The following is a 20,527-nucleotide window of genomic DNA, read 5'->3' on the forward strand; positions in this document are numbered from 1 at the left end:
GACTTCCCAGGGGGCTAGTACCTTTCGAGGTTTGTAGAGGACTGTTTTGACCTCATTACAGTGTTTTAAAATAACACATAGGATAACCAACAGAAAACATGAAAGAAATGGTAACAAATTCCCTACACTTCTTCAGCCTGTGCTTCCTGCTCCTCAGGAACCTCGTGGAAACAGCGTGTGGCCTCCCTCACATGGGTATCTGCTGGAGCTCTGCTGCGCACCACCTGCTCAGTGCAGACAGCTTCGGGAGGCCCTTGAAGCTGCCTGCAAAAGGAGGTCGAAAGAAAGCCAGAAATGACTGCAGAGGCTGCAGAAAGCAGGCAGCACTTAGTGTTGCTGCCTCTAGGAGTTTGCTGGCAACACTACAGGTAGCTCTGCTCAGTCACTGCCATGTGCCACCTTGGCAGACAGAGTTTTGTAATCTGATTAATAATCTCTTATCAATGGTTGAGATTTTATTTGTGGCTCATTATTTCTGTTGGCAGCAGGTAGAAATTCAGAAGGTGCTCAAATACTGATAGAAGAGCCTACTAAGGGCACTTTCCTCATCAGCTTGTTGCTTTAGCAGCACAGCTAATGTAGGTTTTACTGGTGATTATTTCAAAAGTTAAATACATAAAATTTGCCGCAAATTATAATAGCTTTCTCAAGTGCACTGATTTTCATTTCCAAGAATTTATTTTAAGCCTCAAATTATGCACTGCTTTTATAAAAATCAGGTACATGTCACTGCACATGATTTCAGCTGACATCAGTGTGCAGATGTCATCAGTGAACATTTTCACTGTCTGACACTCATCTTTCTCAGACTGTTTAAACAACAGTCAGGAATTTACCTGCTATATCAGCTCAAAGGCAGACATGTATTTTGCATCACCAACAAAAGCTAGCTAGGACCAGACTGGTGATTTTCACCCTCTATGACTGTATGTAGCAATAGGGTTTTTGGTACATGTGGAAATAGGTGATGCCAATTTCTAATCCATGTTTGCTTACACTAAAAATCAGCATGCAATATATTAACTACTATTTGTGTCAGGGTCTGCTGGTAATAAAGTCATAAATTGACAAGTATGAAGTATGTGGAAATAGTTTATGAGAATTTACATTCTGTTCTCAATAGTTGCACTAGAAGAAAACAAGTCTTGAAAGCTTAATTGAAAAACTATAAAACCCGGAGAGAACCAAACGAAATGGCATTAGGTGAAATCCTGCCAAAATCTGAAGTAATATCACTCGATCCTTATCTGCAGCAGAGAATATTTACAGACCAGGTCACAGCTAAAATGGACTCAAACGCTGTGTGTGTTCACTCAAGGTCTTCTGGAAACATCCTGCAATGAAGTTTATACAAACAAGGAATATATTTGCTTTAAGTAACAGCTATAAAGGAAAGTACAGGAAGTACACCCACATTGCCATCAAACTTCTGTTACTCAGCACTATATATTCTTCCTTTGCAGATCCCCACTACTTTCAGGTGTGCTGCACTGATAGGCCCCAACTACTTAGGGGGGTATTTAGCTGGAAGACCTGACTTCATCTTAACATAGCTTCCAAATATAAATCAATTAAATCTTCCTATAAATCAGTTACATCTCAAAACAACAATACTTTTCCATAAATAGCTTAAATCATTTGACAGTCATTCCTCTTCGGAATCTGTGGAGCTTCTTTCTCATTCACCTGTCCTTCCCCAGCACTGGGATCCTCATGCTCTCCTCTGGCATCCCGCCACTCAGAGCTCAGAGAAGAGCTCACCCCTCTCACACTCTGGCTGCATCTCTCTAAGACCCCTTAGCTGGGATTTCAAACTCTGCTCTTACCCTCCAGACCACGTAGAAAGTCATCATTCCCCACAGCTCTGCCCAGGTAGCCCACTGCAGCCTGTTGGGAAGCGCTGTCAGGGTTGCTTCTAGTAGGGTTAAATGCAACGCTGCATTTGCACTTTGCAGTTCTCTTCCCTTCAGGAKACTGCCCAGGAGATGGGCTCCAGTTGTGCCCACAGCCGGGGAGGCTGGAGGGCTGCATAGGCTGTACTTCAGGCAGGCAGGCTGGGTCAATACAGAAAGATGTTCCAAAAGCAYGTGATGCTGGTCTACAGGCCACTGAGAACAGCTGCTGGGCTTTCTACTCCCAGGACTCTACTGGCTCCATGCATCCAGTCCAGCCTGCTGTYGTTGCCGACAACAGCAAGGCCAGCTGAGGGCAGGGACATGCACATGGACGAAGGTGGCCAGCACTGCCCCAGAGGTGCCTTGAATATCTGTGCCCTCATAAGGCTAGAAATGCTGCTGGCCTGACAAACAACAGATCAAATTTACTCCTGGAGGTCCTGCAGAGACCTTCCCAGCTGAGGCACTACTCCAGCTTGTGGCACTGTCCCACATGACATCTCAGAAATATTTGCTTCCCACAACCCCTCAGAGCAAAGCAGTCTGGATTCCTCAGTGCTCAGATGAGCCAGCTGGAAGAGGACACTTACCACAACAATTAAACTGGCACCGGAATATGTTTGGTGCTTTAAAATAGATTTTCATCTGTGGGTTTCCCAACATACATCAATTAAATCTCAAAACAACCCTCTGAGGTAGGTAAGCATCTTTTAATGTCCATTTTACAGGCAAAGAGAAAAGGGCTGAAGGGAGGTGAAGTGATTTACCCAAGACCTCGCAATGAGTCAGAGAGAAAACCCGACCCCCAGTCCCTGATCGTAACAACCTGGACCATGCTCTTCCTCTTCAGGCCTGACATCTTGACCGTGTATTTACAGCAGCTGATGCACCCGAGGGGCCTCCGCATTTACTGTCTCATGGATGCTTGGTGCAAAGACAGAACGGAGATTGGCAGGTCCCCCGGGGAAGTTTAGTGAAGAACAGTGACAGGGTTCTGCTGAGTTATGTTTATTGTAGAAGCACACTAAGACACAGTGATGTGGCAGAGCCTGAGCAGAGGCGAGCCCAGACAGGCACGTGTGAGCTAGACCCGGGGAAACAGCAGCTGGGTCCCCTGAGCCCTCCTCCCTCCACTTGAGCAAAGATGGGGCTGTCCTCCACTCAGGGGAGGATGAAGGCAGCTTTAACAACACCAAGGACTTGTCCATTTCCCTTGATGCTTAACATCAGTTCTTCTGTTACTTGCCCTAGAGAGAGGGAAAGAGGGAGGAAGATGAAGATCTTATCTCTAACGTCCAGGGAGGAAGATGAAGATCTTATCTCTAACGTCCTACAGTTTCCTGCTAGGTCCCAGTGCTCTGGAAAGCACCAGCACCACAGCACCCCAGTCCCAGGCTGCCACTGGAGGGAAGAGCACCTGGCAGAGCCCTTTGCCCTAGCCCTGCAGCCTGCCTGGGTGAGATTCGACCAAACCCTTGTGAAACGCTGTCTCTGAAGGACAGGCTGACCAAAAGGGAATAAATCAGAGCCTCTTTCTTTACCTTTGGTCACAGTTGATCCCTGATATTTGCCGGCAGTCTGAACTCCATTACTGCTGGAAAGAAAGAGCAAAAAATAAGTCTATCCCCAAGCGTGACCACTGCTGTGTTACGCTGGCAGAGCATTTGTGTTTACGAGACAACCCATCTGTCCCATCAGAGCCTGCTCAGCCTCTGCATGAAACAGAGGCTGCAGAGTGTGGCACCGGGGCAAGAGGACTGGGAAGCTGCCAGCCCAGGAAAACAGCACTAATTTCAGCCTGAAGCTAGGAGCTTTTCACACCTAATACCTATCTGGGAAAGGTGCTGCTATTTTTATTTTCCTTATTCTGCCTTCTTAGACAGTGACAAACTGACAAAACAATCAGCTTTGTAAGAAAACTGGGACATGCTCATTGAAAATCTGGGAGTTTTCTGTTTATTCTTTAAGAAACAGATTAAAAAGCAGGAGAAATTGGATATACACTTTTTTTAAGCCTGACCTGCTGACTAAAATGGACAGAATGATGAATATCACATAGGGAACTTGTGAAAAAGCCTTCAAACAAGAACCCTTAAGAGATGTAGCATTAGAAGTGAAATGTACTGCAAAGACCCACAATTAATTCAGCTCAATCCTTATGACACTTATAGCACTGGAGAACGTAGCAGCAAGAAAGGTTATCAAAAAAAAAATCAAAACAAGACCAAAACCAAGAAAATACCCAGACTCAGAGCTACATTCATTCGGAGTACAGCAGAGCAGGACAGAGCACGCGTCAGGCAGGATCAAAGGAATTCGGTTTTGGCACAGTCACAGCRGGGAGGCGGTGAGCCCAGGGGCAGGCCAGCCTGGGGCACAGGGCAAGGCTCCCCGTGAGAAGCTTTTCCACTACATCAACGCACGCTGTCCAGATACCCTTTAATATCAAATACCTTGCAACTCTCCCTTCTCCCATTCCTCCCCATGGAAATCCCTTCCTCATGAGAGCCTGACCACAAACCAGGAGAGCTGCCAGGAACACTCATAAATTCAGTGGGAACTTTGCTGCAAGGAGTGGATGCAGGCACTGACCTATATAACGGAAGAGATGAGGCATGCTGGACATATTTCATCATGCGAACCAGCACCTCCAAGGCTAATTTCAAAATGTGATCAAAAAATACGATCTTCTGGAAGTTTGAAGAAGATTCTTTGGGCCTTCATTTTTGTTCTGCACATCACTGCAGTATAGAATTATTTCAGATGCCAAAGGCACTGCTGGAGCTGGTCTCCTTCATGTTTTAATAGCAAATACCTAGYGTCTGGCTCTTCGGTAGAAGGAAGGAAGGATTCATTACACTGCAGGTTACCATCAATTTCAGTGCCTGAAAATAACATTGCTCAGTACATGAGTGGAATTTTTCTCATTTATAGGTTTCCAATTCAGAAATAAGAGAAACCTTTGATGGACTCCACAGGTTTGCCAAGGAAATGGACTTACGTAAATGTCTAATCTGATTCTTCAGGTGATATAATATACATAGAGTAAGAAAGAATAAGTCATCATATGCTTTTTTTTTTCTTTTTTGCATGCATGGCAAGAGTTTATCACTTTCCTTTTGAATTGATTCCCACTTTCCTTGGAATATTTTTAACTTAGCTATGAATTATGAAGCTTGTTTGATTTTCAGTAAATGGCATATTCCTCTAGATGCATAAGTCTGAGAGCTGTAGCAGCTTGCTAAAGAAACAAATCAAAGCAATCCCAACCTGGCCACAGCTTAGAGGGAATCCTCGCTATTTTTCAGCTGCATATGGTGTACCTGCTCTCAGCTGTCCTGGACAGCCTGAGCAGTGTCACAGGTAATAGTGCCTTCCCTCTCCACGCTCCCAGCATACACGAGCCCATAGTGGCTTAATCTTATCTTATGGAAACACTAAAAGCCAAGACAAGAAGGCAGGAGACCTCCAGTGTGACCATGGGCAAAATCTTTTTTCTCTGCACTATGGTTTCTTCACCTTTAAACAGAGAGTTAAGAGTACTTTGATGCTTTACAGAGGAGAGGGAGAAGAACTGGAATGTGTAATTTTTAAATATTTTAGTGACCTGCTAAAATATTTAGCACTAAACATCCTAGTACTAATCAGAGAAGGGAAAAACAGCTATGGCATGATGTCTATTTTGCAGTAAAGCTCTTTATGCCAAGGAATATAGACAATTTGGCCTGCAAAAACACTGTAGGCCAAAAACTCAGAACACAAATTCATATTCAGAAGCTAAAGCTCTCATCCAAAACTTCATAGAATTTCTCAGTTTTAGCTGTTTTAACATTTTGATTCCCTCCAGTTTTGGAGCAGGAGCTCTGTGTTTCCCTGGGGATCAATATTCAATTTCTCAAGAGTTCCAGCTCATGCCAATACCAAGGTCACATCCTCCCTGGGTGCTGTGTGGCATCTGTACCCTCCCCAAGCACATCCAAGAGACAAACTGGGAGAGCCTGGCTACACAGCAAAGCGTTGGAGACTGCAGAGCAGCTGCTGGTGGAGATGCACAGGGCAACTGAGAAATGCTCAACTCCTCTGCTATGTGGGAATCACACAAGATGTCAAGGCTCAAGACCTTTCCCAAAATGTAGGATGTGCAACTTAGTGCACAATTATCACTTCCCAATCTCTTTCCAATCATTTCCCAATCTTCTCCCTGGATATTATTTGCGAAATGAGGCCTTTACAGTTTACGCAATTTTGGTCTTCCTGGCCTCACTCACTCTCTAAAATCCCAGGAGAAAAGCCAGATGTTTTCCCAGATATGTCACTCTTCTGCTAGACAGCTTAGGTAAAATATAGAGGCTTTGCCTAGGTTATACATTAAACCTAAGTCTGCATCTGTATTTAAGCCCATTTCACCTCCTGTCTGGACCACAGACACCTCACTTCTGAGCCTCTCACACAGACATAGGGTGGCAGATGGCTCCTCAGCAYGAGTTTGGAGCAGGAAAGGGGATGCCATGGCCAGGAGGCACTTTGTGCAGCCCCTTTCTCCAGCTCCCAGCAATCCTCCACTGTGGGAATAAAGAGGAGGAGCTCAAGGACTCCAATATCCCTCCTCCCGTTTTACTTCTACCTCATGGCCTATGCCGGTCTCTGGGCAGAGCAGATCTGCCATGATGGAGAGGACCTCAGCGGCGTGGCCGAGCCCTGCTGGTCACGGGACTTYCCGGCACAGCATGAACGCAGTGTTAATTACCCCACGGGCTCAGTTAACCTGCTAGTTAACCTGCGTGCAGGATCAAGAGTTGACTCCTGGCTATCGCTGAGAGCGCGTGGCCAGTAGTAGCCAGCAGACACRTCTTCTCCTTGCTTATTCTCCCCCTCTCTGTTTCCATGACGTTTTGTGAAGGGACAACCTTTCCACTTCAAGTCCGTGCAGGGCTGCCAGTCAGCCCCCACAAGCCCACGCAGTGCCGACGGGGGGTTCTCAATGGAAAGGGAAAGCCCAAGCGTTCCCAGTCCAGGAATGACATGTTCCTTACCAGTTCTGGGGTAGGCTTTCGGCATTCACCTTGGTAGCTTACTGTGATATAGTTTGAAGCTCTCCTGCAAAGGGAGGACAAGACGTTGCCTGTTACTCACTTGCAATGCCGCAGCGCTCTGCTATCAGCAGGACCGTCCTCTGTGGACTCCTCAATACTTTGATGCTGCTTCCAAYAGGATGGCATTTATTACTCCCAAAATAATCTTATGAAAGAATAGAAGGGGGATAGGGGACTCTGGAAACTTATGCATCTTAATTAGCTGTCATCAAATTAATCGCAGGCATTTTGATCTATGTTTGCTTAACAGCAAAGCACCAAGGACACACTTGATAGTGAGTCATGATATATCAAAACAAACACTCTGCTGCAAAAGACACTCGGGAATGGTGGATGGCCCTGTATTACTGAAATCTCTCCGCCTACTCACATGGCAGCTGAACACAAGTCACATTCATTTTTGTATGTTTTCCCATCAGTGCCACAGACGGGTTGTGAGGATTTGCTGCAGAAAATCCTTCCACCCTTTACCCCGTGCAGAATTCGATCACAGTCCAGCTGAAGAGAAAAAGAAATCACATTTGGTGCCGGTTCTCTTGCGAGACTTTTTTTAAAAAAGAAATTTAGCTGCACTTAAAATCCAAATGTTGCCACAAGACCCCTCTGCCCTGCAGCGTGTCCATCGTGCCTGCAGCAGAGCTGAGGCTGTAAAAGGAGATGAAGCCCCTTGCTGGGCCGAGCACCCGGGCCTTCGGCGCAGAGCCCTCCTGGCCAAGGCACTGCAGGGCAGTGCCTGGCACAGACCTAGACCCGCTTGCCTGATCCGCCTCAACACCTTTGGTCAGAGGAGGTTTATTTATCTTTCTGAGTCCACGAGAAGACAAAAGTTTCTCCCACCCGCCATCAGTTCTTCTTTATCAAGGCCCTGATGTCTGTTTTATCTGCAAGATAGCAGGCACTCATTGGCAAAAATTAGAAGAAAACCTCTACAGCCAACTCCAGCCACCCGATGGTGGTGCAACACTCGGCACAACTTCTGATGCTCGCTGAATTAAGAGACCCAAACAATATATTAAGAGCTATGACTAATTAAGTGTGCCCTCTTATTTCCTCTCAAGCATAAGAACAGGAGCATTTATGCATAACCTCCTATGAATGACGCGTGGTACAACAAGTGGGAGGGGGAAAAAAAATCACAGCAGAAACGTGGCCTTGGCGTTGCCTCTCCAGGGATCCCAAAGGGCCTCCCACACTTAGGTCTTCAGCCTACAGACCTGCCGGCGCAAACGTCAAACAGCAGAGGTTGGARATAGTGCAGACAACTCACTGCCACACACTCACACATGCACATTCGCCCCTCTCTCAGCCTCGCCGCCCTCCTCGGCCGCCGGCACCCAACAAAACTTCGAGACGAAGGAGTGACTGAYGGGTTCCCATTCCCTTCTCTACGGGCCATAAAACACATTGCGACAACTACCAGAGGTGCAAACGGAAGAGAGTGGCGGTGAGGATGTTTCATCTCCTGTCCCACCACAGACCCCCTGTTTAGCACATTTAGCAATGTTTTATCACTGCTCGCTGGAGTCAGGCAGTGCCACCACGCYGAGGAGGATGGGCTGATGCCCAGCAGCGCGGGGCGAGCACGGTGACGCCGAGCTCCTGTGATAGCGCCTGCAGCTTCAACATCACTTGCTAATTTCATTAATGTGCTGTTTCCTCCCTCATCTGCGTAATTAATGACGACGTTAAGGCAAACAGTGCTGACCTTCGCAATTCCCCGCCAGACTCCTTCCCACACGCCAGACGACGCTGCCTGTGTCGGCGTTGAGCCCAGGGCACCAGAGACCTCCCCGGCAGCAGGATGCTCCTCCGGCACCCACCATGGGGCCGAAAACCACTGGCAGCTCGAAAGCGGAGAGGGTCGAGCTTGCGCGCTGAATCACCCCGTGCTGGCCAGGCTAATCAGCATCCGCTCCCCTGATACCACCAGGAAATACCACTAAACACTCAAACAGCCTGTCGTTATTACAGCCTAATGCTTCCTCTGGAATGCATTAAAATTGCCGTACTTGAACCACCTCCTCAGGTTTTTTAAGTCCAATATCCCATTTTCAAGAGCGGTCAATGATAGAGGCTTCTCAGAGGGTTAGTGTGATTTGCAGTAAAGCTGCCCCCAAGCCCCGTGGAAAGGTTTCCTATCCCTTCTAAAATGTTTTTTAAATTATTGAATGAAAAAGCTGAAGGAACTATAATTTTTTTTTCTTTTTTAAATCATCCTAGCTTTTGGCAACACTCTGTGGCAGCAAGTTCCACAGCTCTGTCACACATTTTATGGTAAATTATTTTCTCTTATCAGTTTTGCATTTTTCCCTGTTTGACCTCATTGAAACTTTTGCATTTTCTTTTTGTAGAGAGAAGAAGAGCAGACCCCCCTGCCCCCCCCTCTTACTCCATATTCAGCCGTCACCTCTTGCTTGGTGATTCGCCCTTAGCACCCTGCCCTCACCCTTCCTGAGGCCCTCAGTCACCCCATCACCCTGCTCTGGACCACGGCCCTTGACTCTGCACCTCCTCGACATCCGTGGCAAACACCCCTCTCGTCCTTTTGGATATTTTAGGGGCAGGCATCTAGGCCAAGGCCAGCACCCTCCATAACCAATGGGCAAGAAGCCAAGTCCAGCACCGAAACTGGCTGAGGGGGCCCCCAAATCAGCACATCCAGCCCCCTCCCGCCTTGGTGCTGGGTGGGGGACGTAGGGGACAGTGACAGGCTACAGGCACCATCTCTCATTCAAACCCTTCCAAGGACACAAAGCCCAGGGAGCTGTTTTAGGGCCCGAACTGCCACGGGAATATCTGCTGGGGAGGGAGCAGAGAGGGCAGCTCGGCCCCAGTGCCGTCCGGCAGGTTGACGGCAGCGGAGCACCCGCGGGAAAGCTCCCCAGTGCAGCTCCCGCGGCGGCGGGTTTACCGGCTGGTAGGTGTCTGCGTCTTGGCTCTGCCCTTTGCGCTYGGGTCTGGAGTTGCAGCTTCCACCTTGCTGAGCCGGGTCTCCTTGCGGGCTGGCAGGGAGAGAGAGCGAGAGTGAGCTCGTCGCGGGTCCTGGTGGGCACGAGAGGAGAGCGCAAACCCCCAGGGCCATGAGCTCCCCCCCGACCCTCACCCCGGGTGAGCCGTGCACCCAACAGCAAGAACCAGGTGAGATAGGATGGACGAGAAGCCCAACAGGGCCCCAGGCTCATCTAAAGCTCATCACTGTCCCAGAGCAGAGCAACGTCACTTTTAGGGGCAATGACATTTTTGCAGCTTTTTTTTTAAACAGAGAGCTCGGCTTGCCGAGGGGTACAGCCCTTCCTTTAAGCATGGTCTTTGAGTCAGCAAGGAGATCAGGAGATGATCCCCATTACAGAGATTGTCCCATATGCAAGGGACAAGTTTCAATAGCAATCGGGGACATGGCGAAGGCTCTGCACCCCTGCYCATCCCCGGGCTCCCTCCATCTGCTTGGCATCGTTATGGGGGCAAAGGGGCTGCGCTAGCCACCCTCATGCAAGTGGTGGCAGAGCTCCTCCAGGCTCAGAAAAAAGCAGCAAGAGCCCCGCATGAGTCGGAGAGCTCTAAAAAACAGGAGGCCCTGAGCAGGGCCCAGAGGCATGATGTGTACAAGGTGCTGCACCTGTGCACATGGGCATAAGGAGGATGTGTCGGGGGCAGGACACGGCTGTGATGAGCCAGAAGGCAGAGTTTGTTGGGCAAAGGCATCACGAGAGGGATTTTGAACACAGAAATCACCCAGTGTTTTGTGCAGAGGCAAGGGGGGGGGGATGTTTTTAAATAAGAGGAGGGTTGCACTGGAAACMTGCCCAGCTCCTTTCCCGGGGAAGAGGCTTGGTGGAGCGCAGCTGGGCTGAGGACAGCGCCAACATGCAGGAACACTCCCCCCAGAGCCCATACACATGCAACTCTGCACCCCGCTCCTTGCACAGCCCCACTCCTCTGCACAGGCCTGAGGGGTGCACTGGGCTGTGCAGCTCCATGTCTGCGGGAGAAACTGCTGCAGGCGCCARCATCACTGCAATCACACCTTTGCCAAGAATGACAACCCAGCTCCATCTGCCCTTCCTCACAAATGGCAGCARCATGGTCCCTGAAGCTGGCTCAGCCAGAGGGGAGAAATGCCGTATTAAACACTCCACATGCTGCAGTGTTCAGTTCTCCGTCCCAGATACTGGTGCTTCTGTGCTACTGAGCTATTCCTGCTATGATTAACTCCCGACTATTTCTAGAGAATAACGGGCTGCACGGGGAAGGCTGCAGAAAGCGGAGCAAGGGCCGGTGCAATGGGCCAAACCAGCTGCTGCTGCACTCACCCTCTGCTTGCCGAGGGGGGACGCTGCTCGCTCGCTCCCTGCTGCGACCTCGAGCCACTGCAGCTCTTCTGCAAAGGGGGCAGGAGCACATTAACTGAGCGTAGGAGAAACTCTTGTACCACCAGAGAATAAGCAAAGCTAAAGCAGTTCACGTCCTTTCCCATGCCTGCTCCCAGATCCAAGGAAGTGGGGGGCTGTTCCTGGAGAAGCACATTTGATGCTTGTTCCACACAGGTTTTAACACCCACTGAAGATTAYCATTTGAGGGCAGGCAGGACCGCAGGGCATCCGAATCTGCCCTTTATCTTGAGTACGGCACCACATAGCTGAGAAAACAAGCTTGGTTGTTCTGCCGCGTGTGAACATGCCCACTTTCTACAATCACATATGAGCACAGCCAACAAATAAATATGGATTTATAACATCACCTGCTTCTCCCTCATCATTAGCTGCACTGGTGTCGTACCAGGCTGACCACACACAGATCGTCCCTGGCCATCAGTATCACATGGACTCTCTCACTGGCTCCTTCTCTGAGCTGAGTGAGGCACCCGCAGCCAAGGCAACCAAACCAAGTCTCACCTCAGTTTTCCTCTCTGAAGTGAGCTCTTGGTTGCGCTGGACAGTTCCCCCAGACTGGCCTCCTCTTTGGGCTTCCTTTTTGCTGGAAGGAGAGGAAAAAAAAGAGAGTGCTATGGCCACGCAAGTGGTGCCCAGACACAAGGCTGCCCTGGTGCCCAGCACCACGCACCACCCTCCCCTTCCACAGTCCATGCTCCTGGTGGCTCTGCTCCTAATCCCCACCCCTAAACCTTCTCCATTCTCCTCACCATTCCCACTGTATGCTACATCCTGGATCCAGGTGGCTGCTTTCATATCAGGACTGCTTCTGCAGATGCACTATGGGAGTAGAGAGAGCGCATCTGGAAGGCAAAGTACACGCGTGGGAAACTCCTCAGGAACCGCCGCAGCAGAGACAGTTCCCTCAGGAAGGGGGTTGCTAGCTATCAGTCCTGCTTCTCCTTGCTGCTTCTCACCTGCCCCTGGACCTCTAGCACCAAAAGGGAAGTGGGAAGACGGGCAATGAACAAACCCTACTGTGGGAGGATCTCTTGGAGGCCCAATGCGATTCAGGACTTTCTCCCAGGCACCGCCTAGCTGCAGCTCCGCAGGCAGAAATTGCGGGTTTGCAGAGGGGAATTTCCCTCTTTGCTCTTGTTGCTTGGAGGAAACTGTACTCACAACTTCTCAGCGCACATGAGACATTTGTTGATGTGCTGCTTGCCCGAAGAATCCCGAACAGGGTCATTCTCCCTCGTGCAGGACAGCCTTCCAGCGGCCTCAAACTGGGAGCGATACTCACTGCAGTTGTCCTGCAGAAGGGAGGGCAGCGTTTAGGGCAACCTGTCTTCCTTGCCTTAGTGATCTGATTCCTAGGAACTCGGGGCTTCCTGCTAGGAAAGTATCAAACCATCACAAGTGTATCATGTAGAAGAGTCTGGGTGTGAGCGAGAGAAAAGGGTGTGCAGCACCAGCCACTTAGTATCTAAAGAGATGAGTGAGTCAGAAAAATTATGGGTTCCTCTGCCGACACTGCATGTATTGGGAGTTTTCTAGTATGGCTCGACTAATTACTATGCTCCGTGCTGGGCTATCCGAAGCACGCTAGCGATGTGGCTGATAAGGTAATGGTCCCTCCCACTTCTCCCAACATCCTCAATCCATAAGCTACAGTCTTTTCCAAGATCATAACTCAGATAATAGCTTAATTTACAAAGCAAGTAATAACCCCCAAATCAATCACAGTTTGATATGCATGGATCAAGAAGAAACAGATAAAACATAAAAGCACAGTGCAAACATACTTAGAAGTCCATGAGTAGCATTAGAGAGCAGATAATTAATTTGTTCCCTGTTCAAAATCACCATACAGAAACCATGTTAATTTTCCCCTTTTCTATAATGTGGATGTAAAAATCAATCCTTCTAATTTCAATTTCAATTCAATTTCAGATACTGCAATAGCTGATTTCAGTAGCAGATAGTGAAGATAAGTAACAGKATCTCAGTTACCTTTTACTTTTTATAAATAGGTTTAACGTTTGCTATTTTGTGCCTACTTTCTGCATTAGAGGGTTTTGACTAGGCTGCATTAAGGCCCTCAGCAGACCAGTGGCCTCATCTTTTGCTTGTCTTGAAAGTCTTCAACATCTCATCCTCCCTGGCCAGCGGAGGATTTCCTTGCCAGTGTGTTCCTGCATCTCACCCCTGGATACTTCAGCCTAGGGGTCTTCAGCTTTGCTGCTGAACACACTGCCAGCCATCAAACAAGGTGTTTGAAGCCCCAAAACTCATGTCTTCCTACTCCCAAAACGGTTACCGAAGGAGAGGGTGAGGCCCGAGCTTTGCACGGGACGAGACCCCGGGCAGATCTGCACCCTGCTCTGGCCGACAGCCCATTGCATTGCCCCCAACAGAAACACATCAAACTCCAGTTTGGAGTGGCTGCCTGAGAAACCCGCCGCTTCTTCTCATCGCTCGTTTGTGCTCGCTTGTCCTTACACAGTTTAAGCGGTGTCTTCGCTCCCTGGCGAGCTCCAGGAAAGCTCCCCTGCCCCTGCCAGCCTCCCTCCCTCAGGACAGCCTGGCTAAGCGCTCCAAGCCGCAGACTGCAAGATGAATTTGCCTTTCCCTGATCATCCTAACAGCCTTCCTCAAACCCTCTCCCTCTGACTTAATATTTCTGGAGCTTTGTTAACTTCCTGATCACTCTGATCTCTATTGCAAAATCCTCCCTGAGCATATCAGAGACTTGCATTTGCCTTTTTCACAGGCCTCTCACCACTGACCCGCTACTAAATGTGAGGCTTTCTTTCCCTTTGTCACTTCTAATTGACGAGCAGGGATTCTTGTTAATCACTGACTGTGTGATCTTGCACTCTGTTATTACATTTTATCTTGTTTCTATTACTCCAGGCCTCAGYGCTATCCAATTAGTCCTGTGTGATCTGCTGATCCTCCTCTGCCAATGCTGCCGCCCAGCTTTGCCATCAGCAAACTTCACTCACTCTCCCGTTTCTGTTTTTGGGGTTTTTTTTTTGTTTGTTTGTTTTGTTTTTTTGTGCCAAGGGCATTAGGAATAGCACCAAAATGAGACTGGCCTCAAGATCAAGGCTTAAGGGGACTCCACCAGTCCCCTGCACAAGAGAAATCATAAGGTTAGAAAGTGGCTTTTTCCACACAGAATTGCTTTTGCCAGTGAAGCATCAGTGTTCTGGGGTGCRCTGGGTGCAGCCTGGACCGGTGACACACAGCAGACACGGCTGCGCGGTGGCACAMGCATGGTGCCATGGGCTCCTGGGGRCAGTGCAYGGCTGCGCTTTCCTCCCAGGATATAAACGTCTTTTGAGCTTCCCAGAGCTCAAATGTGGASTTTTTCTCATAATTTTTTCTTTCTAACCTAAACAGCATCCCCAGGCTGGCTTCTCCACCCTYGTGCCAGATTTCAGGCCAGTGCAGCATATTTAATTTCTTTCTCTGACGCGATTTGTCCCTGTCTATTGCTGGAGCCACAGGTCGGTGGGACAGATGTAGCATTCAGCAAAACCTATCCAAATTCCTGCCTCCTAGGTGGTAACGTGAGGCGCTCACAGGACCGGGGCAGGGCTCCTTGCTCGCCAGCCCTGGAGGGAGCTATGGACCGGCCCTGCCGCTCAAGGTGAATTTGATTGCTGAAAATGAAAGACATGTAATTTGCTCTCTTGGGAACTTCAAGAGCACGAACAAAAAACAAGCAGAGAAAGGAAAGTGGATCTCAAAATGAAATCAGTACAGACAAAGCAACTGAGTAGAATAATGTTGCCCCTTCTCTATCTTGGGTGAAAATCCAATAAAGTTGTATATTGACCTRCCTAATACTTTAATCTCACCTTAGCTTTTCCTTGTCTGTTTTTAGATGACTTCTGCTCATTCTCCTTTTTGCTGGAAGAGAAGCAAGATGAAAAAGTGAATAAAATACTGCTCCCAGGGAGCAAGAGGTTTGCTCTGCCAACAGTTACGCGAGGGGTAAGCAGTTCTGCCCTGTTCAGCGTCAGCAGCCAGATTGTCCAACAACAGCTGTGTCAACCTAACAGAAGCGGTACTTTACTCACAACTTCTCTGCACACATGATGCACTTATTGCTGTGTTGCTTCCCAGAGGAATCTCGGACGGGGTCATTTTCTCTTGTGCAGGAAAGTTTCCCTTTCTTAAACAGATCTCGAAATTCTCGGCAGTCATCCTGCAGAAGGGCCAAATACAAGATTTGACACAGATAYGTTTGACAGAGATATAAATCACACTAATCCACCAAGTATTATCCATCCACTGAATTACACATCAAACAATTTTGCTTCCTTGAGGCGTAAGTGGCAGACCATAACTTGTTTGCTTGCTGTGTTGTCTTTTAAACTATACCATAAAACATACAGTAAATAAGTCAGTAAGTTTAGCAGAACATAGTTYCTCTTTGCATCCAGGATAGTTTTATTTTTAATAAACAAGACATATGCAAGACCCTGCCTGAAGGACCTAGGTTCTGTTGAAAGTATAAAAGTGACAATTCCTTAGTAAATTCTGAATTAGGGAGAAATTCGTTTTCCCATCTCTAGTGAGTGAACACACTACTAAGAAAAAACTATGCCCAGTAAAGAAAGGAAGCTGTAGGCATTAAAAAAAAAAAATCCTTGCACACCTCATTTCCAGATGTGCTAGAGCGAAAAGGTAACTATTTTTATCTTCCATAYAACATGATTCTATAAATTAATTTAAGTGAAGTGTTCTTTTCTGCAGGAGATTTTTGTGGCAAAGCCTGTTCAAGGTTTTCAGTTTTGCCCCCTCCTTTTTTTTTTTTAATCTCTAAACAGCTTTCCTATGGCTTTTAGGACATGTCAGCAGGTCTGTAGCACAGSTAACGTGTTCTGTGCAAAGCCTTTCATGATCCTTTTTACGGTACTTTTCTGGGTCCCCTTTTAAGGTTATCTGCCATGTGATCTGTAAAGCATTTTCTTACTCTCACACCACATGGAGGAGATACAGTTTTATGACTTATTCCAGTTCTGCAGATGGAGAAGTCAGGCCCAGGAAAATTACTTGCCAAAAGTGAAATCAGGCCCAGAAAATTACTTGCCATAAGCTAGACAGAAAAACCACAGTTAAAAAAAGACATCCAGTGCAAATATCTGCCTGGCACCGTGGACTTCCTCTCTTGGGACCATTCTTTGGTAAGCCAGATGTTTAAGAAAAAGATTTCCCTTAGAACACCTGTGCCTTACAAATCCTTTAAGTTGTTTGGGCATGCAAGAGCTAGCGAGCTATGCATTTAACCAGGAGGTGTAAAAAAATAAGTCTCTGCAGCTGACAATATCTGATACAAACCAATTTGCTCCTATAGAGAATAAGAGACCAAGACAGAAAAAGGAAAACTCCCTCCACAAAGACATGCTATCTAGAAAAACAGCTCTGGGTAAAAGAAACTAGTCAGGTACATCAACAAGATAAATGAGGCAAATTAGAGTTAACCTGCTCCCACACCCTGCTCTAGTCAGGGCACATTATTGCTATTAATTATTTGTCAGATGCCGATGGTGTGCTTTATAAACAAGCAGGTATCTCCCTCAGCCTTCACCGCGGCTCGGGCACAGACCACGTACGCCACCTTGGTAATTCCCTGACATGGACCAGATCGCCTGGGAGGATCCAGGAGGATTTCTAGTTTCTTTTATGCCAGTMGACAGCACAAAACTTTGTATTCCTTCAGACCGTCTTGCCGAGGCAAGGCCAGCAAGATCAGCTCCGGCCCTTTCGCGCCAGCCGAGCCCGCGCTGCCCCGCCGCCGGAGGGAAGCGCGCTCAGCGAGCGGGGCGGACGCCGGAGATGCGCGCTGCGATGCCGCTCTCCTCCCGGCACACCGATAAAACCGGCTCCAGCAGTGGCGTTTCACCTCACCTCTCTTGAGGAGTTCACGTTCCTGCTGACTTCACCACTCCCTTTGTTTTTTGAATATCTTCCCCTGCAAGAAAGGGCGGCATGAGCGACAGAGCAGTGCACAGTCCTCGGACGTAAAACCAAAATAACCCGTGATTAAAGGCCGGTCCTGCCAACCCCACCTCCCCCTTGTGCAACACGGCGGGAGGGACCAGGACTTGGGCCTCCAGCTTGGTGAGACATGCCCTGGCTGTTTAGCATCTCTTCACTAGGGGCATTTTGCCRTCCTTTCGCTCTATCTAACAGCCAGGTGTTTCCACCCTATTAAGCATCATCTATGGAAGCAAGACAATCTAAATCCATGTGTGCTTTCCTCCTGGGCTTGCTCCTCACATCCCCTGCAATATGTGACGAGCTGGAGAGAGCTGGCAGGGTTCATGGGTTTTCTGAAGACCTACAGSTTGGTCTGTCTGGTCTGGGACCACAGCGAGACCATCGCTATGGAGAGCCAGGATGGCAGCCTGAACCGCTGCACCAGCTGCCACAGAGCGGGGCCGACGGCCGATACTCACAGCAGCCGTTGGCACATCAGGCATTTGTTGAGGTCGGTTTTGCCGTCGGGGCCGCTGATGGGCTTGTTGCTGTTGGGACAGGAAAACTTCCCGCTGCGCAGGAGTGACCAAATTTTCATGCACTCATTCTGAAAAACACGCAGGAGGCCAGTCAGCGGAGACCCTCCTCCAACGCAGTCGCTGGGAGCTTAAGAGCCATCCATCCGAATTTTGGGGGGTGGGCTCTGTGCTATCGGTAGCAACAATCCATTCCTGCTGGGCCCACGCTCCTCACCCCGTCCCGCGACGTGCGCAGGACACACTAAGCCCACATCGCACAGTGCGCCCAGAGCCGCGCGGCTCCCAGGGCGGAAAAGGCAACGAGAAAGTCCAAAACTCATCAGGAGGGCCGTTATTTGTGAGAAAAGGAATATGGTTTAATTTGCCTACAGCTACAAATCGCTACCTGCTGCAGGGGAGTACTCCGTAAGAAGATAGTCAAGAGCAGAAAATACATAGCCCTAAAATTGCCAGCTGGATGCAAAAGCAACGAATCTAACTGAAGAGTGGATCAAGTGCAAGAGATGAATTTCAGAAAAGCACTGTTTTCTTAGGAAGCAGAGCATTAATAGTCCCTAACACTGTCTCAACCAGTTTCCCCTTCTTTTGGGTAACTGGAAATACAAATCATGGATAGTCACAGAATCAATGAACCATTCAGTTATTTTTGGCTACCATGTTTTCCAAAAGCATTTTTTTTTAAGGAGAAAGAAAATTTGATTAAAATATGAATGTAGCTTACTTTTCAGCCATTGAGTTGATCATTTTCTGARACTCAAATGGGCTTGGCTTTTTTCTATTATTATTATCAAGCCCAGAAATTGTCAAAAACAAGGGTCTCTGCTGGATGAGGAGCCAAAGTTGTAAACAGCATTAGAAATAAAACTCACTAACTTCTCATGAGATTTCTAGGCTAGAGCTGCTCACATGTGTACTCCGCACAGTACACTAAGCATTCAGACTGTATCAGCCAGACCCACTACTCAGTATAAACAGTATAAATGTGTTGCCTCTAAATAAAGAAAAATTCACTCTGTTTTTTCTGTCACTGGAAAAGATTATAATCTTTCAGCTCAATGTCTGCTTAACTTTGCTCAATGTGCATTAAGCAATGTAGATGGCAAAACAAAGAGAATCAGAATAGAAAAGGTTGGACTCGCCTTAATCGAAGGTTGGCTGGCAACATCTGTGACAAAAAAACAAAACAATGAAACCATACAGAATCTTTGAAGGAAAATTCTTAAGTCAAAAGTATTTAAAATACTTGATGTAGTTTCCTAATCCATCCAAATATCTCTAGATAAAAAGCTAATCCAATTTATTATGGCACATTGGTAGAAAGGCCTGTGTAAGATTTTTTCCTGGAACATTGCATTTTTGTCATTCAAATGCAAAARTATACCCATTTTTTTGCATCTTTGTTCCTTTCTTTAACTGTGTTAGTTTTTGCAGCTTTAAAATCAGTGTTTCAAGGATTGTTCAATAACTGTTTCTTTATTGTTTTACCCCACTGCCTTGCTAGAGGTATCAATTTTATACCCAAACATTTTTGGCTTTCTTCACCTCCACTTAAAATTGGGGCGCCAGAGTAGGCTCATAACTTTGTTGTTTGTCCAAACCTCCAAATTCCTCTTCAAGGCTCATTCCATTTGCAATACTTCATATAAATTACCAAACTGATAATGATTCAATAGATAGGTAGCTATTTATTTCTTTCCGCTGCACCATTTAGAATCGGTATAATACACGTTTCATCCTTTTCTCTTGCATCATCTGTGACATCACAGGGAGCTATCAAGAAATCCTCCCTCTTTTCCATATAAAGAGATATCAAAGTGAAAGATCATTGTATCAAATCTAAACTCCTCCTTAAGTCCCTTTATTGCAGCCATACAAAAATGTATTCATTAATGAGAGAGTTGAAGTCCTCCTTTTCCAGCATTCACCGAAAGGTATATTACACTTTTCTGTTCAATGTTAAACCTTTCATGCAAAAATTCAGTCTAGATGGAAATTTATATTCCTCTACATAGACTACTTTGAGGCTTTTTGGTGTTTTTTTTTTTTTTTTTACACTGTTATTCTACTAAGAGTACATAGATACTTTCCACTCATTGGCGGAACTTCACCATTTCCACATGCAAGAGAAAAGGCCATTATTAACAATGCTATATAAAAATCAATACCATAAGTACTACAGTAAAAATGATGGTGGTCTTGTCATGTTGCTATGCTTTTTACAGAACAAGCGCTCTATAATTTTCTATCTTTCTGTCTTTAAGGGAGCTCCCAGGCTGTGTGCCATGACAGTCCCATATTTCAGCACAGAGAACATCAGAAGTTACTGACCTGAGAAGAAGCAGAAAAATGCCAGGACAAGAACCATCGAGGCACCTTCTATTTTCATGGTGAGGGTGGCAGCTCTTTGCCTATGTTGACTCTACTAGTGCATTGCTCAATGAAACCCAAAGAAAGGGCTCAGGTCAGATCACGTATATATAGATGACCAGATTCTCCGCCTTCGTTATGACATAACCTACCCAAGAACGATCATTAGCCACAAAAACCAGTCTGATGACAGTAACTCTAAATTCTAATGATCCCATTAACACAATTAATTTCCATAAGGATGGGACATATTTGAGTCACTCCCT

At 47.3% G+C, this 20,527-nt stretch overlaps 1 protein-coding gene across 1 annotated transcript; it reads right to left on the bottom strand.

The window, feature by feature from the left end:
* Window positions 1-122: 122 nt before the first annotated feature.
* Window positions 123-20,280, bottom strand: LOC146588529 (serine protease inhibitor Kazal-type 5-like). Its single transcript, XM_085317827.1, has 14 exons — window positions 20,223-20,280; window positions 19,034-19,059; window positions 17,835-17,962; window positions 17,284-17,347; window positions 15,450-15,577; window positions 15,228-15,279; window positions 12,541-12,671; window positions 11,881-11,962; window positions 11,299-11,366; window positions 9,900-9,990; window positions 7,359-7,486; window positions 6,929-6,992; window positions 724-809; window positions 123-264 (listed from the first exon to the last, which is right to left on the bottom strand). Exons 1-14 carry the CDS (start codon window positions 20,278-20,280, stop codon window positions 123-125), a joined length of 1,248 nt encoding a protein of 415 aa, XP_085173953.1.
* Between the last annotated feature and the right edge of the window lie 247 nt (window positions 20,281-20,527).

This window comes from Rhea americana, unplaced genomic scaffold, assembly GCF_003343005.1.
Source record: "Rhea americana isolate MKP2758 unplaced genomic scaffold, rheAme1 scaffold_51, whole genome shotgun sequence".
Taxonomy (NCBI): domain Eukaryota; kingdom Metazoa; phylum Chordata; class Aves; order Rheiformes; family Rheidae; genus Rhea; species Rhea americana.